Below are 14,776 nucleotides of genomic sequence, written 5' to 3' on the forward strand. Positions count from 1 at the left end.
CATTCGGGATTGTCAGAATGTTTAAGAATCAAGGTTGGGAAGCCGCTTTAAAATGCTATGATAGTGAAACCAAGGTTTTGTATATGGAGAGTATTCAGGAGTGGGTATCCACTTTGAGATTGGAGTGGGGTAATAATGCACCAAAGACGATGACGTTGATCGGAACGGTTAATAATAAGGAAGTGGTGATGTCTATGGATAGCCTTCACTGCATGGCTCATTTTGATTCGCGGCCATCGGGGGACTACATTTACCCGTCAGAATATGATCTCTATCGACACCTCGATAAACACCCCACGTATGAAATGATTAAGGCTGAATTATTTAAACCGGGGATGAGTCACCAGTTGGTAAGGAATAATTTGAGGGGACATGTGAGATTGCTGTTGAGTTTGGTGGTCACTAATATTATGTTGAGAAGGGGAGATAGAACAAGTGTGCGAATGTGGGAGATACCGATTTTGTATGCATTGATGAAAGGGGAGCCGAAGATTTCATTTCGATATTTGGTTATGATGAATATTTGTGAGGCTCGTGAGTCGAAGAAGAAACTGAATATCCCACATTGCCGACTGATCACCGTGTTACTGAAAATGAAAAGTGCTATCAGGGAGGATACGCCAAGGGTAGAAAAAATCCATACTCCTTTTTCGATGGACCAAATGGAAAACGAGGGATGGACAACTGAACAAACAGAGGAGTATTTGATTTTGAAGCATTGGGATACCAAGACGCTGTTGAGAGCATTGAAGAGTGGTGATGGTGAGGATGTTGTGGAAGAAGTTTAGGAGCCGATGGTTGGCGGGACAAGCAGTGGGGCGACACAATGGGGTGGTGTTGAGAGTAGTCAAGCGGGTGGTTCGTTTGAGCAGCCACAGTTTATGCCAATTCATGAACCGTATGTGATGATGTAGGATGATGCATGAATGACCGAATGGGTTCAAAATTCGAGGCCAGCTGTTTATGGGGGATAGAGTGGCGAGCTCCAACATATGTTTGACCAACAAAATCGGAACGCATAGTTACAGCGCCGAGAGACTCAGAAGATGTATGATAGGATGGAGATGTGGAACCAGACCCACGCGCATAGCTTTCAGCAGGAAATTAATGACCGGCATAGGGACGATCTTAATAACCGGATGCATGAGGTATGGCATCGAGGGGAGCCGCTGGTGGCAAACCCCCTATGATCGATTACACTACTTTGGGTCCTTATGATGGTACTGTCCAGTACCCGCCACCACAGTTTCACCACTCACGCTGGGTTGATCCACATGCAGATGCGGCACGGGATTCAGGTACAGGTAGTTCCTCGGATGCTTTTAACTTTTCTTGAGTAATGGAGATGATGCGGTCTAGCTTTGGTGACCCACAACTCCCGTACTATTGAGCACTCGCTAATCGGCTTATCAGGCCCATGTGTCTCTCCTTATCTCTATGCTTCTGTTGAACAATTTTTTTTTAGTTTATGTGTTTGGGCAATTGGGTGCCGGTGTGAGACTTTTGGCATGTTTGGTTGTTTGTTATGTGAACTATGCGTGGTCGGTGGTGGTGTTGAAATGTTATCTATTGTGTATGGCTGCTTGTCTTTAGTGTCGTTTTTACGTGTACTTGGGTAGGATTTTCTGAACGCCTCACTTATGTTCTTATTGTAATTTACATTGGGACAATGTAATGTTTAAGTGGGGGATGCAGGTTTGGTTTCACTACAAAAAAAGTTACTATTAGGGACTAAAGTATTAGGGACTGATGTTTTAGTCTCAAATACATAGATTTTGGGACTGATTTTTCAGTTGCTGGGAGCATTGGGGACTGATTTTCTGAACGCCTCACTTATGTTCTTATTGTAATTTACATTGGGACAATGTAATGTTTAAGTGTGGGGATGCGGGTTTGGTTTCACTACAAAAAAAGTTACTATTAGGGACTAAAGTATTAGGGACTAAAGTATTAGGGACTGATGTTTTAGTCTCAAATACATAGATTTTGGGACTGATTTTTCAGTTGCTGGGAGCATTGGGGACTGATTTTTACGCAATAATTTTTGTGACTAATAATCATTCGCTAATGATTAGGCACTGTTTTTAAGACTAGATTTCAGTCGCAAATACGTATGCGCCATATAGCTTTTTTGGAGGGAAATATACTGGCTACTGAATTTCAGTCTCAAGTATATTCTCTCTATAATGAGAAATGACGGAAATGTGTTAAAGACTGATATTTAGTCTCTGTTATAGAGAAATCGCATTAGGGATTTGAATATTAGACCTTAATATTATCAAAACAGGTCGAATTAGAAATTGATATTCAGTCTTGAATCCTTTTGATATAGGAAACGATTGGTGACTAATTTTTAGTATCCAATTATATTAATTAATTAAATTCTATTATTTGATGGTTAAAGCATAGTATATACAACAACTAGAACTGTTCAAAGGGTAAGACCCTACCCTTTTACCTGATATCCTACCCGGACCCTTTACCCAATTAGGAAGAAATATGGACCCGAGACCCTACCCTCTAAACAATAAAAGGGCCGGGTATAAATAAGGGTCTCAAGGGTCCAACCCTTTACCCTTTAAAGCAGTAATCACAACTTTTTTTCTGCATTTACTAGTTGCATATCTTATATTAACTTTAATATATGAATCCTAGAACAAATATACTTTTATTTAATAACACAATAAACTCTAACTTCGAAAGTTTATCAAACATTTGAGCCGATGCAAATAATATTTACATTCATAAATTACATATTTAGAACAATTCAGTGATTTTCATATATATATATATATATATATATATATATATATATATATACACATATGTGTGTGTGTGTGTTTGCGATCAGTAGTATGACCTTTTATTTTTATTTTTCTTAATAGTTGGGAAATTTATGATGAATCATATATAAAATACAAATCTCTCATACATTTCAGATTAATCGCGAATCTGATGTATATCTATCTAGAAACTAGTAAAAGGGTCAAGGGTTTGAAAAAGGGTCGGACCCTTGAAACCCTTTTACCTTTAAGATGAAATTTAAATACCCTTTATCCGACCCATATTATATATTTGGGTCTAATTAAGGATATTACGAGCCGAGTAAAAGGGTTTCAAGGATATGACCCTTATCTTGCTCACCCCTAACAACAACTGTGGTGAACAATAATCAAACATAGCAAATTAAAACTTGGTTATCAAAAAAAAGAAAAAACCACTATCAAATACATACATGTAAAACAAAAACCATGAACAGTGAATAAAATGCAACTTAATCCACGACCTTTTCTAACTCTTTGTTCTTTTAGTTTTTTTACAAACAAAAAAGTGCTCGACGAATTTGGCTACGGACTCAAGGTCCCAACCTGAAAAATCTAGGGCCATCACTTTTACCTGAAATCCGAAACTCAACCTGAAAAACCCGTACCCGAACCCGAACTAACTAGACCCGAAAAACCCGAACCCGAGAAAAGACTAACCCAAACTCGAACCGAAGTAATTCAGGTTGGTTCTCGGGTTTGATTTATAAGTTTCTGGTCAACCCGAAAAACCCGAATAAACTTTTAGTTTTGAAATTAAATATATTTTTAGGTATAATAGGCTTAGTCATAGTCACTAAAGTTATCAGAATGTGAGCCTAATCGACTGTTTTCATTCCAACTACTATGTATCGATTGCTTATTGTTAATTTATGTTTTCCGCGTATTACTGATAGCAACCGTAATCGAACAACCAAATCATGTCTGATTGAAGACGATTATGGGTCAAGTTAGTTACTTAGGTTTACTCTTCTTTTGAATTGTTTTATAACTTTATCAAGTTATATTGGTTTATTATTTGTTTATCTGTATAACGTGCAAAGAAAAAATGTTGTTTTAGTTTTAGCATTGAAGTTTTTTAAATTTGTTTGTTTTTTATTTCATTTTCTAGGATACTCGAAACCCGATTAACCCAACTCAAAAAAACCCAAACCCAAAAAACCATTGAGAGATTTGGGTTGGGTTTCAGGTTAAGATTTAAAACTTTAAAACCTGAAAAACCCGACCTAAAAAACTCGAAACCTGCAAAACGAACCCGAATAACACCCTAAAATAATCTTTCGGACAAGCCCAATTGGTTATGACAATGATAATAAAAACTAGAGACGCTTCCTACGCGTGGGCTGGGGCGGGGTGGGGGGGCAGTTTGAATACTAGTCAAAATGAGGTTTTATCATGCTTGCGTTATGCTAGAGGGTTTCGACTTTTGTGGCAACGTAATTGGCCCCTGGCATAACTGTGGCCGCCCTGTGACAGCCCGGTTAGACCGTAAATTGTCGTCGTTCTAAAAAAAATCTATATTTTGTAAGGAGGTGTTTAGGATTGCTTATTTTCACCAACTTATAGTTTATTAACTTTTTAAAAAGTAATAAGATGTTTTGGATTGCTTATATTGTGAAAGGAAAAGTTTCATAAATTATACTTTTTAACTTATTAAGTATTAACTTAATGAAAAAATTATAAGAAGGTAAAAAATTATAAGAAGGTAAAAATTATAAGAATCAAAATTTCCCATTCCCTCTTATTTCACTTAAATTTTCGTTTCCCCCCAAAATTACCACTGCCACTTTCTTTTTATGAAAGTCCCCATTTATCGTATCTACGACTTCCCTCTCATACTGGTTCAATCTTCGATCTTGTAGATGAGATAACACTCGGTAATCGTCTCCGTTCTGTCTCTTGAATCATCTCTTAAATTTCTCTAATCTGCATAATCATCAAATTAGTGTTTCTTATTTGGGGTAAAAATAGATTAGCACCTCCAATTAGGTTCGCGCGATGGAGACAGTTTTCACTGGTGCTGGAGCAGGTTTCGCTTTTGAAAGACAAAGAGGTTGATGGATTCGGAAGCTGAACTCATAGGATTGATGGGGAAACACGGTAAGCGTTTTTTAATCCTTTTGCTTCGGAAGCTTAACTTTTTTTATTGGTTTACATTGATGATGGTAATTGTGATTATGGTGTATGAAACAGAAACCGTAGATCACATACTTACAATTTTTTTGGATTTGTTAATTTAAAGTGGTTAGTGTTATTTGAAGAATCAAATAATTAATCTTATTGCATATTATCTTTTGGCGTTTGTATTTATGGGTTTTATGCACATTGGAATTCTTGTATTTGGAAAAAGAATCCCTGTAAAGTATGTTATGATCTTTGATGTTGTAAGTTTATTTTTCTTTAACAACATTTTGTCATTGGTTTATAGTTGACCAAGAATGAAAACAATGACATATTGGAACTTTGTGAATTTTCAATATTGATATGGCTGGTTTCTCTTCATCACAGGTAACGGATACACTAATTTATCTCTAGATTCTGAATTTCATATATACATGTTGGACAATCGTTGTATATGAGTTGAACTATGAGGTCTTTACTTGTACTGTGGTTTTGAAGGTGAGTAAATAGGATGTGATTTTACTGGTTTTGAAGAAGATAGCAGAAGAACACATTACTTAGGAAGCAAAAGCTTGTATTGAAAGGTAAAATTCCACAGTTCGTCGGATAGTACAAGTTTTAAAATTTATATTATGTCGCCAAGACAAAGACCAATTCTGCCATCTAGTTTTATTCTTCAATAATAATAATAATAATAATAATAAATTATATTTGGTGTTGCTGTATAGGTTGAAGCAACTTGTCTCAAGAGCTTTGGACCTTGCAACAGGTTTGGTGCCAACGGCTAACACGTCAAAATGTGGTTGTTTAAGTCAAGTCATCTTTTCGACTCTATTTATGTGATGTAATTTCTTTATATTTATAGAATTTGTACATTTTGTAAATTTTTATACATTTTGTAAATTTGTAAAAGTTTGACGAATGTAGTGAATTTGTATAAAATTTTGGTTGTTATACATGTTATCGGTACTTAATTTTCAGTTTATAAATGAAAAGCCTTGGAAGTGAAATAGAATATCAGAGACTAGTAAAATAGTAAAAATATAAACTAGAGGGTAAAATAACATGTCATTTGAGATCAATTTCAGTCCCAAAAAGGTATATTAAAATATGAAATTGAGTGGTACTGGGGACTAATTCTTAGTTTTTAAAGTGTTTTATTAGAGACTGATTTGACATGGAATCACTAATCAAACAAAACGTATTAGAGACAACATAGTTTTTCAGTCCCCAAAGTTATACAATAAGAACTGAAATGCCTTAGTATTTGAGACTGATTTGCAGTCACTAAAGAAATGTTTTAAGGACTGAAATGACGTGGTATCGAGGGACAAATTAAGTACTGAATTTTTATGTATTGGAGACTAACTGTTAGTCCATGTTGGTGTCTACAATAGGGACTGATTTTCAGTTACCGTAACCACTATCTAGAACTAGGTATCCGTCACTAGCTAGGGACTGGCAAATCAGTCCTCGATAAACATTAGCAACTGACTAAAGAGTAGTAGAGACTGATTTTTCAGTCCTAGAAGGCAATCTTTTTTGTAGTGTTTGAAAGTGAAAAACGTGAAGAATGTCCCGAGTTGTTAAAAGAAATGTACACGATGAAAAATGATAGAAAAACTTGAACTCTTAAAAAAATTTATATGTATATATATATATATAATAAAATTAAAAAAATAATATATATATATATAAATAATAATAAGTAAATAATAATAGTAATCATTATAAATATCAATAATACACTTAATTTTGGATGTGTCAGTAGGCTTAGCCTTTAAGACTGAAAGTATAGTTTGGTTGTTGACATAATTGAACCTTTAATTGCATGACGTTAGTGGGAAACGCCTTCGGGTTTTGTTTGTTTAGCTAAGCCTGTGTAAGGACTGGGATGAAAGGTCGGACCATACTCAAGCCTTTTGTTAGATTTGATCACCAAAAGAAAATTTCAAAATATGAATAGACTATTGAACGATGCTTGGATAGGCTTAACGTTAGAGTATGTTAGATGGCTTGTGATATAAATATAACGAAAATGCTTCTAGTTTAAGTGGTTAACGCTTCATAGGTGTATGGTTTTATAACCTTAAATCCTGTATTGATGGGATGCTCTAGGGTTCGGAGACCATGGGTTTTTATGCGGTATATCATCTGGGTATTCATATCTCCTAAGTTGATTTATGAATATTAAAAGAGCTAAAAGAGCAAACCCGCAGTTTATCTGCCAACTATAAGTCATTAAACATGATCATTACGTGCTTTTAAAGTACAATTACACTACTGACTTGATCATCCACGCTGTTAGTCATATGGGGTCCCCGTGCTCGCGTCTCGTTACCATTAAGAAACGGACCACATGGGACATGTCATATGTAAGCCCTATAGATGAATTCGTGCATACTCACCTATGAAGATGGACTTTGGGGTGTTGCTTAATGACGGGGGTATACCATGTAGTGGGGACTATTTGCTGGATAGATACCTAATAGTACCTTAATAGTATCTAATGGCCATTCCGGTAGACTTTGATGCTTAAGTTTAGGTTGGACGATAATATCCTTGATTGTTTTAGCTATTACATATGGGCTTAAAATTGTACACATTGTTGTCCATTGTTTTGATCATCTAACTCTAAGGTTTAAGTCAAATTGGGGTGGTTTGGCTCGGTAAAACCATACTTAAGCATGGCAAGGCGGCTTTAGGGCTTTGATGTGTGGGTTCTATTTTATCATATAAACTAATGAAATTGTCACGCCTTATTTTTCCCGTTAAGTATTAGGGCATGGGTTTAGGTGGATAGCAATATCGGCAATCGCGTTTATTGTGTTATTTGTTGATAATAAAAATAAGTTAATTATTTAGTAAAAACAGTTTCTGGTTCTGATTTCATTGTACATCTTTTTCGAGATGAAAAAGGATAAGTGTGGGAATGTGATGTGTGGGTGAAATATCGTGTGTTAAATGTGTCATATCACTTGTTTTGTGTGTTTATATGCTGGAAACATGATTACTTTGTGTGAGTTTATGATTACAGGTGTGCAGAGTATAAAGGAGATAAATGGGAGCATATGAGATGGAAAGGAAAGGTAGATTTTATTGCATGGAATGATAGAGCAAGTTAAGACGAAGACGTGGCCGAAAACGGGGCATAAATCGGAGTTTGGACGAAGAAGTTACAGGCAATATACCACGGAGGGTGACAAGCCACCATAGCCTACGGTGACCCCACCGTAGCCTACGGTGGGGGTTGTCACCGTAAGGCAGTGAAGGTGGCCCGTAGGCTACGGTCCCACCGTAGCACACGGTCGTTTGGACGGCAGCCTACAGTGGGACCGTAGCCTACGGTCGTCTAGACGGGTAAATACGATTTTTAGGTTTTGGGATGCCTATTTATGCCTGGTTCAACCCTATTTCGACCATCTTTGATATCACAACATACGGGGACGATTTGGCAGGATCCTTCCACCATTCTAACACCTTCCAATCACCCGAATCATCCATGTTATCATCCATTCAAGAATCAAAAAAGCCGTTCAAGATGACTATGCTAGGCTAATCCACTCGTGACCATCTCCGGGTGTAGGGTTAAGTTGTTTATTAGATTTTTGATATTCTAAACCTGACTTTCAGATTTTGTTTGAGTGCTTGAAAGTGTTTTTGGGTAATTAATGATATTTTCAGTTTATTAGTTAATGATTTTGGTCATCAACAATTAGGATTGAGTTCTTAGTGTCATTGGCCTAGTATCCATAACCATAATACTGAGTGATTCATCATTGCCTAAGATTAACAATCAAGTAGATTATTGTTTAGCCATGTCAATCAATTGGATTAAGTTCTAACGATCAACATAGTCAAACATTTAGTCTATTGGTTTATTGTTTCAAACAAAGGTTATAAATTCAATAGGTTTAATCATCAATCTAATTTACTTCAAAACCTGAAACTTGGAGATTGGTTACCCCTTTTTATAATCGTTTACAAATCAAATTAATAGTCGTTCGTTTCAACAATTGTTATAAACCGTTTGACATCGTTTGTCCGCTTAGTATAATTAATAATTAAGTATTAGACTTCATTGGCACTTTCCATTGATTCCCTGCGGATTCGACACCTTACTTACCCTTGCTAGTGAAGGTATTTTACAAATGTTTTTGATTGACCTTTTGACATCGATCAGTAAGAGATTCCACCCCAATCGAAATTGATAAAGGCTGTAAGTTCAATTGGAGAGCCACATTTGAGGAAAAGACCGTGATGAATTGTGTCTTTCAAGTAACGGAGAACTCGATTTAAGGCTTGCCAATGAAGTTGGGTTGGTGCATGCATGTATTTAGAGAGCTTGTTGACAGCTTAAGGACATCAGATCGAGTAAATCCGAGATATCGGAGAGAGCCAGTCAATGGTAGGCGAACCATCAACGAGAGAAAGTGAGTCAGTAGATCTAAGGTTGCGGCAACAAGTTTTGCTCCATCCATTTTAAACTTAGTGAGTAGATTTTGCACAAGGGCATGTTGGGATAGAATTAAACTAGTACTAGTGGAATAACTTCTATACCAAGAAAGTGGTGGAGCATGCCAAGATCTTTAATAGAGAACTTGTCGGATAATGCGTGAATGACGTGTTGAATAAAGGAGTTGTTGTTGCCGGTTAAGACAATGTCATCAACATATACCAAAAAATATGAGACAAGTCCGTGCGGTTTGTAGATGAACATAGATGGGCTCACCAAGGATTTACAAAAACTGAGTTCAAGAAGGAACGTGGCAAGTTCCATATACCATGCACGCGAAACCTGTTGGAGCTCGTAGAGGGATTTCTGAAGACGACAAAGGTGATTAGGAAAATTTGGATTACCAAAGCTGGGTAGTTGATGTCACTCCCCAACATACGACGGAACATGCCGAGGCACGTCATAATTTGTATCATAGCTCAAATAACACTAAGTAAATTACGCTTGTCAATATCTAATTATTCATTTCACAAAACGATCAAGTACACAAAAACATGGCATTGTCTCAAAGGGAATAGCATTACAAGTAAATATTTAAAATAAGAAAAATAAGTCTTTATTCAGCATGCAACCTAAGGTCCAATCTAATCTTTATTCTCTTGCTTCATCCCAAATAACTACCTGCGTTATGTGTGAACATACATAGGCTGTTAACATAAAGTTGAGCAAATAATCCTGACTTTTGTACATAATAATATTGAAAATGATAATTCCTCGCGATGCTATGAACTACATCAATTAATATAACAATAATATAAAAAGGCATTTCATATCTACGTATCAACTAATTGAGCAATTTCATATCTACGCAAATAGTGGAATTGTAGTGAAAATTATAAATCTATTTTAATTGTGAATGCATAACGCCCCAAAAAATGTAAAATGGTAAAAAAAGAGGTTGTGATTACTCACCTTATTACGTGGGTTAATGAGGATGAGATGTGATAGAAATTATGATGGAAACGGCCGAGCTCATCGGGATACGTTGACAAAAGTTCCTTTTTGTAAAGGTATAATTAATTATAAATGAATAATAATAAGACTTATGACGGACTTGGGATTCGTATAATGTGTTAAATCTCTTTTATTAAGATCGTAAACGAGTTTACAAGAAAAATATTATTATTGTTATTATTATAAGTAATTCTAACGAAGACTTAATATCGGCTTGTTTGGGTTTATAACCTTATGAAATAATAATAGTTTTAATCGGAAGATATAAAATACTTCAATAATTACTTATATATATGCATATATAAACGTGTATTAAAAAGAAAGGTTTAAGTGATGGCTTATATCTGGGGTTAGAAGGTTCGGTTTTGTTAAAATTTTATTTATTAAATGTTATTAATATGTAATATTAGTAATATAAAAGGAAAGGGGTTTAAAAAAATAAGATACTAAAAGACGGGCCTAGGGGACTCGAACCCGTGCCCCAGGCCAATTCATGGTGTTAAGCAACAAGCACCTGCCAAACTTTGAAATAAGACGGAAACGGTTTATGATATACACAAGGGCTCGTTTTTCCCAAATTTCAAATACAAACTCTAGATTCCAATTCCTTTTAATTATTCAATACTGATTGAAATTAGCTTAAGGTTTCGATTAAGCAATAAAATCGACTAAAAGCACATAACGTTACCGAAATCGATGATGAATTAATGGAGAATGATGAACATAGGGCTCACGGCTAGAATTGAATTCAATACGGGCCTGGACAGCTTCGTAACTTTCAATTAAGTTAGGTTAGTGTCGTGATGGTGTGGTAGGGTTTATTGTGGACGTGTTTATATAGTGAAGCAAGATTGTATAAGTCATGGTACAAAATTAATTGAATTAGCTATCAATTGATTATCATTTTCTACAATTAGAGTGTCGGTTGAGCGCGTTTAGGATCAAGTAATGATTTGGTAATGTAAATTACCTTGATTAAGTTGTGAATTAAGGAATAAGAGGGGGGGGGGGGGGTAATATGGCGTCGGTGGTGACTGTGGGGATGGACGGAAACAAATTTTTGGATAATGCTTGCTAATTGGTCCCTAAACTTTGGGATAGGGTGCACAAGTGGGTAAAATGCTAGTTAGGGGGGGGGGGGGGGTGGGGGTATATTATGCACATTTCTCATAGTTGTTTACCAATTTATCATATAAACACAATTAATAATTAAATTATAGAATTAAATGAATAAAAAAATACTAATTAAGTGCGAGATTTTATTGATGAATTATCCGAACATAAGCCGGGCCAGGTATAGATTACAAATACAAGGAACAGAAAAACCTGAAATGTTACAGAATTCTCTACTTTTGGAAATTTCATCCCGAAATTAGAGATTAAGCCGAAACAAAGAGGTGCGGGTACTTGGTCATCATTTGGTCTTCTCGCTCCCAAGTGATCTCAGGGCCACGTTTAGATTCCCAACGAACTTTGACAAGCGGTATGCGGCTTCGTTTGGTTTCTTTGTCCATACGATCCAGGATCTCAACGGGTCTCTCAATAGCATGCATAGATTCATCAATTTGTACTTTGTCGAGGGGGTCGAGGGGTATGTGGAGATTTATCTCGGCTAAGCACTTCTTGAGATTGGAAACGTGAAAAGTCGGATGAACATTCAATAGCTCTTCACGTAGATCGAGTCGATACACAACTCTACCAACCCTCTCAACGATTTTAAACGGACCAACGAATTGAGAGGACTACCCCCCTTCTATGGAGATACTTTGAGGAGAAATTGATCACCACCGTTAAACTCGAGAGGTTTACGGCGCTTATCGGCGTAACTCTTCTGACGACAACGAGCGGCAAGAAGATTTTGACGAATAAGAACGACCCGATCGGAAGTTTCTTGAACAAGCTTGGGACCGGTAATTTGCGATTCACCAATTCGGTTCAACAAATCGGGGAACAACATTTTTGGCCATAGAGAGCTTCAAAGGTGTCATGCCAATACTAGTGTGAAAACTATTATTATAGGAAAACTCTGCAAGTGGTAAGTGAGTATCCCGATTTTCACCAAAATCTAGCACGCAAGAGAGGAGCATATCTTCGAGAGTTTGAATTGTTCGCTCATATTGAACATTGGTTTGCGGGTGATATGCGGTGCTTAGATCAATATGGGTACCTAAGGCGGGTTGAAACGAATTCCAAAATTGAGGTAAACCGACTATCTCGATCGGAGATAATGGTCAAAGGCGTTCCATGGCGGCAAATGATGTTCTTGACATAGAGTCGAGCTAATTCGCTTATGGATGACTTTTCTCGGATGGGTATGAAGTGAGCCAACTTGGTCAACCGACCAGTAATCACCAAAATGCTATTAGTGTAGCTTTGAGTAGTGGGGAGTTTGGTGATGAAATCCATGGCTATGTCTTCCCAATTTCAAATGGGGATCGGAGGTTGTTCGAGCAAACCAAATGGCTTTTGATTTTCGGCTTTAACCTAGGAACAAGTGAGGAATTTGGATACATATATCAAAGGTTGCTCAAGCAAACCAAATGGCTTTTCAAGTCAATATCCGGACCCGAACCCGACCCGGGTATTACAATACCCGATCATATCCGAACCCAGATTCATACCCAAACACGGATTTTTTAATACCCGATTTGTGCACCTCTACTCACTACTCGGTGCTTCCCTTTGTGTACTGAGGTATCTCAAGACCATACCAGATTAAGGTGGGTTTTGTATTTTGATTGGGGTCACACTCTTTACAGAAGAGCGAGATGAATATATACTAGGATTCTTAGATCCCATTTTACGATGTTTTATGACAAGGTATTGCGTTGGTGGAAATCTTATGTCCTGGAAGAGTAAAAAGAAACACATGATAGATTGAGTGCAGAGTTGTCAATGATAAGCGTTAGTCGGTCTTTCAGAGAACTTGGGGTGGGTTGTTTATGATGACTTAACACGATTATAGTCAAGTCATCTTAGAAGCAATGTTCTACGAGATGCCATAGTTGATCATAAACTTCAAATTTATACAAACATTTCCTAACTTAATAGGATAACCAAACTAAATCCCTTAAGTCTTATTCTTCAAATTCAGTTGCAACCACGGGAAATAGACTTCTTACTATGCACGTTCGGTGAACAAAGTCCTTGTTACTTGAACATACTCGATCATTGTTGTAGCGATGAAAAATGAATCAAGTTACAGGGAACAAATAAAACACAAGAAAGAACAACTGTTTGTTTATAAATAAATAAATACACAAGCTTTACAACCACCAAGTTATGCATTAGTCTGATTAGTTCTCAGAGGCAGACTGGAAGATGAAAACCGCTGTAAGAACTCCCACAAGCACAGTCACCGCCAATGCCACTGTCGGCAAGGGTGATGTCAGCCCAAAATTCTGCAAACAGTTGTGAACTAGCACATCAGTTTCACATTTGGATTTAGCAAATAAGAAGTAGGCTGTTGCTCTAAATTATTCAAGGAACACTGTACACAAGTGAGATTGTATGTCATACCTCAAGAAGGCCTTTCCCTGTCGATATTTCAACACTAATTGCCACCGCGAAGCCAACCATAGCTGCGCGACCCAGCCACACATCTAATCCGCTTCCATCCTTACTAGTTTGCTCACACCTCACCGAGAATGATGTTGCCTTGCGTGTTAGCACCTTTTGATGATGAGTTCCACTTATTACTGAAAAAATAAAATAGTTATTAAGGGAAGCGGAAAAAGGCAAGTTACGTCTTAACAAACATCAAAATATAATTCAACTTCGAGAAAGTAATAAATCATAATTATATCAAAAGTTATCCTGAAACATTACAAATGAGTTTTTTATTTTTATTTTTATTTATAGGTTATTCTTCTGTAACCATGGGATTGAGTTTGGTTAAAGGAACCCAATGTGAACTAGAGGTTTAAATGATGTAGAAACTGGTAGGCTTGTAAACAAAGCGTTTCACGATTTTAACGTTCGGTTCATTTCTAGGCCTAGAAACTGAAACCTAAATATTAAGTTTAGTCAAGATAAGTTATATTTGTTTTTAAGTTGATTAAACAAATAATACAAAGAGAAAACACAAAATAAAAGCCAAGTTGGCATACCAAGGGGCGAGCCGCAGATGAAACTTGTCCCAATTCGAGGCGAACAAGATGCTGGAATCCGAGAAGCAACGGGGATTCTAGCTGAAATTTAATTCAATTCAAAGAACAATTAGTCGGTCTACAGCAGCTAGCAACCATAATTAGGTAAATTCATCTAATAAGATTAAAATTAAAAAATGGGTGAGAGTACCGGTGGTGGAGATACAAAGAGAGGAAGAAGCTTGGGCAGCTGCTGCCATTGTTTCCGGTGAGTG

At 36.7% G+C, this 14,776-nt stretch overlaps 1 protein-coding gene across 1 annotated transcript; it reads right to left on the minus strand.

Annotated features, from left to right (window-relative positions):
• Positions 1-13,709: 13,709 nt before the first annotated feature.
• LOC143624578 (stress enhanced protein 1, chloroplastic-like) lies at positions 13,710-14,776 on the minus strand. Its single transcript, XM_077095179.1, has 4 exons — positions 14,713-14,776; positions 14,523-14,603; positions 13,933-14,111; positions 13,710-13,814 (listed from the first exon to the last, which is right to left on the minus strand). Exons 1-4 carry the CDS (start codon positions 14,759-14,761, stop codon positions 13,710-13,712), a joined length of 414 nt encoding a protein of 137 aa, XP_076951294.1. The 5' UTR covers positions 14,762-14,776.

Source organism: Bidens hawaiensis, unplaced genomic scaffold, assembly GCF_021521415.1.
Source record: "Bidens hawaiensis isolate Kalapana, Puna unplaced genomic scaffold, B.hawaiensis_p1.1 tig00003902_1, whole genome shotgun sequence".
Classification (NCBI taxonomy): Eukaryota; Viridiplantae; Streptophyta; class Magnoliopsida; order Asterales; family Asteraceae; genus Bidens; species Bidens hawaiensis.